General features: G+C 62.9%; 1 protein-coding gene across 1 annotated transcript in view; it reads left to right on the top strand.

The window, feature by feature from the left end:
* CRYAA (crystallin, alpha A) overlaps nt 1-1,625 on the top strand; it is a 3,404-nt gene extending 1,779 nt beyond the window's left edge. The window contains exon 2 of the mRNA XM_011954228.1: nt 1,202-1,625. Coding sequence (XP_011809618.1) covers nt 1,202-1,497 — 296 coding nt within the window. The 3' untranslated portion in view covers nt 1,498-1,625. The remainder of the gene's footprint in view (nt 1-1,201) is intronic.
* Nucleotides 1,626-1,926: the final 301 nt, after the last annotated feature.

The following is a 1,926-nucleotide window of genomic DNA, read 5'->3' on the forward strand; positions in this document are numbered from 1 at the left end:
GGGGCCCCCGAATCAGGCCTGGCTTTTCCCCGAGGGAGGGGCCATCCCACCTGAGCACAGCCAGCCCCTCCTAGTGACAGAGGTCACCGTTCCGAGTGAATGCGGCTCAGGGATCTAGGATAGGGTCCCTTCCCGGGTTGCTGCACCCAGCCGTCGCCAGCTCCATCCCTGTCACCTGGATGCCAGGGCGGTCTTAGAAAGAACCCCAGGAAGTGGGAGTGCCCCTGGTGGCCGCCTCCTAGCCAATGTACATCTTCACACGAGCCCTACCTGAGGAAGGCCAGTCCCCGACGGCATAGCTGCATTACTCTACATGCTCTACATGGGAATGCTCTACATGCATTGACACCCTCGCCTCACAGCAGCCCTTTGGGACCAGTGTCTTCATTATTCCAGGACACAGCTGGGGAACAAGGGGGTCCTCAGCCTGCTGGGTCCCACAGCTAGTACTGGGCAGGTGGGACGGGAGCTTCTCCCCACAGTCACCCTGATGCCCCGCTCTTGCTTGGGTGGAGGCCTCGGGTCTCCGTGGTGTTGAGGGAGCCGGGGCATGGAGGCCCTGGTGACCTGCATCTCCTGGCAGAGCTGGGAAGAGCTCACGGGCTCTCATAGATGGACAGTGTCCTGCGGGGCCTGGAGAGCAGAGGGGCCAGAAGGTGGAACTCTTAGCCAAAATCTCGGTTTCTTTTGGCTGGGGTCCTCTTTCAATGACTGGAGAAGGCAGTGCTGGGGGGTGACCCCTGACCTCCTCATGTGCTGCCCCTCCCTCGCCTGGGCCGGGTAAAGCCCCCACTTAGCCCCAGCACAGCCTGGAAAATTGCACCCAGTGGAGGAGGAGGTCGGCCCAGGGAGCTGAGTCTGTGGCTTAGGGCATCCAGGGGACGTGGAAGTGCGTGGGTTGTCTGGCCACGTTAGGTGGGGCTGCAGAGACCTGGGCTGGAGCAGTCCTGTGGGGTCTGGAAGGGGAAGCCTGGCTGAGGTGCAGGGCCTGGTACGGAATGATCCTGCGATTTTGGAGTGAAGCCACGGAGCGTGAAGAGACACCCCCATGCAGGGAATAGCCCGGCAAGTGCCCACGAGGCCAGGCTGAGGTCCAGAGAAGCAGGGGCGTGAATCCATAAATCCCAGGGACCTGGTCATGGGATGCATTGGCTGCACCCGGCCCCTGTGAGAGCCCCTGCAGGCTGGCCACCTTCTGCAGTTGGTGGGCCTGGAGCAGCTTCTCTGGCATGGGGCGAGGCAGCCACCTGCACAGTAGCCCCTCTGACTGTGCCCCCCTACCCTCTCCAGGACGACCACGGCTACATTTCCCGTGAGTTCCACCGCCGCTACCGCCTGCCGTCCAATGTGGACCAGTCGGCCCTCTCTTGCTCCCTGTCCGCCGACGGCATGCTGACCTTCTCTGGCCCCAAGATCCAGACTGGCCTAGATGCCACCCATGAGCGAGCCATTCCCGTGGCGCGGGAGGAGAAGCCCAGCTCCGCTCCCTCGTCCTAAGCAGGCATTGCCTTGGCTGGCTCCCCTGCAGCCCCAGCCCATCATCCGGGGAGCACCCTGAGGGCGGGGTGTCTGTCTTCCTTTGCTTCCCTGTTTTTCCTTTCCACCTTCTCACATGGAATGAGGGTTTGAGAGAGCAGCCAGGAGAGCTCAGGGTCTCAGGGTGTCCCAGACCCTGACACTGGCCAGTGGCGGAAGTGACCGCACCTCACACTCCTTTAGATAGCGGCCTGGCTCCCCTGGGGTGCAGGCGCCTCAACTCTGCTGAGGGTCCGGAAGGAGGGGGTGACCTCCGGCCAGGTGCCTCCCCACACATCTGCAGCCTCCCTCCTCCGCGGGCCCTGCCCACACCTCCCGGGGCTTCTGTGCCTCTGGGCTCTCATGGCCTCTTCTCTCAGACCATCTTCCTCCAACCCCTCTATGTAGTGC

The sequence above is a fragment of the Colobus angolensis genome, unplaced genomic scaffold (assembly GCF_000951035.1).
Source record: "Colobus angolensis palliatus isolate OR3802 unplaced genomic scaffold, Cang.pa_1.0 Scaffold38, whole genome shotgun sequence".
Taxonomy (NCBI): domain Eukaryota; kingdom Metazoa; phylum Chordata; class Mammalia; order Primates; family Cercopithecidae; genus Colobus; species Colobus angolensis.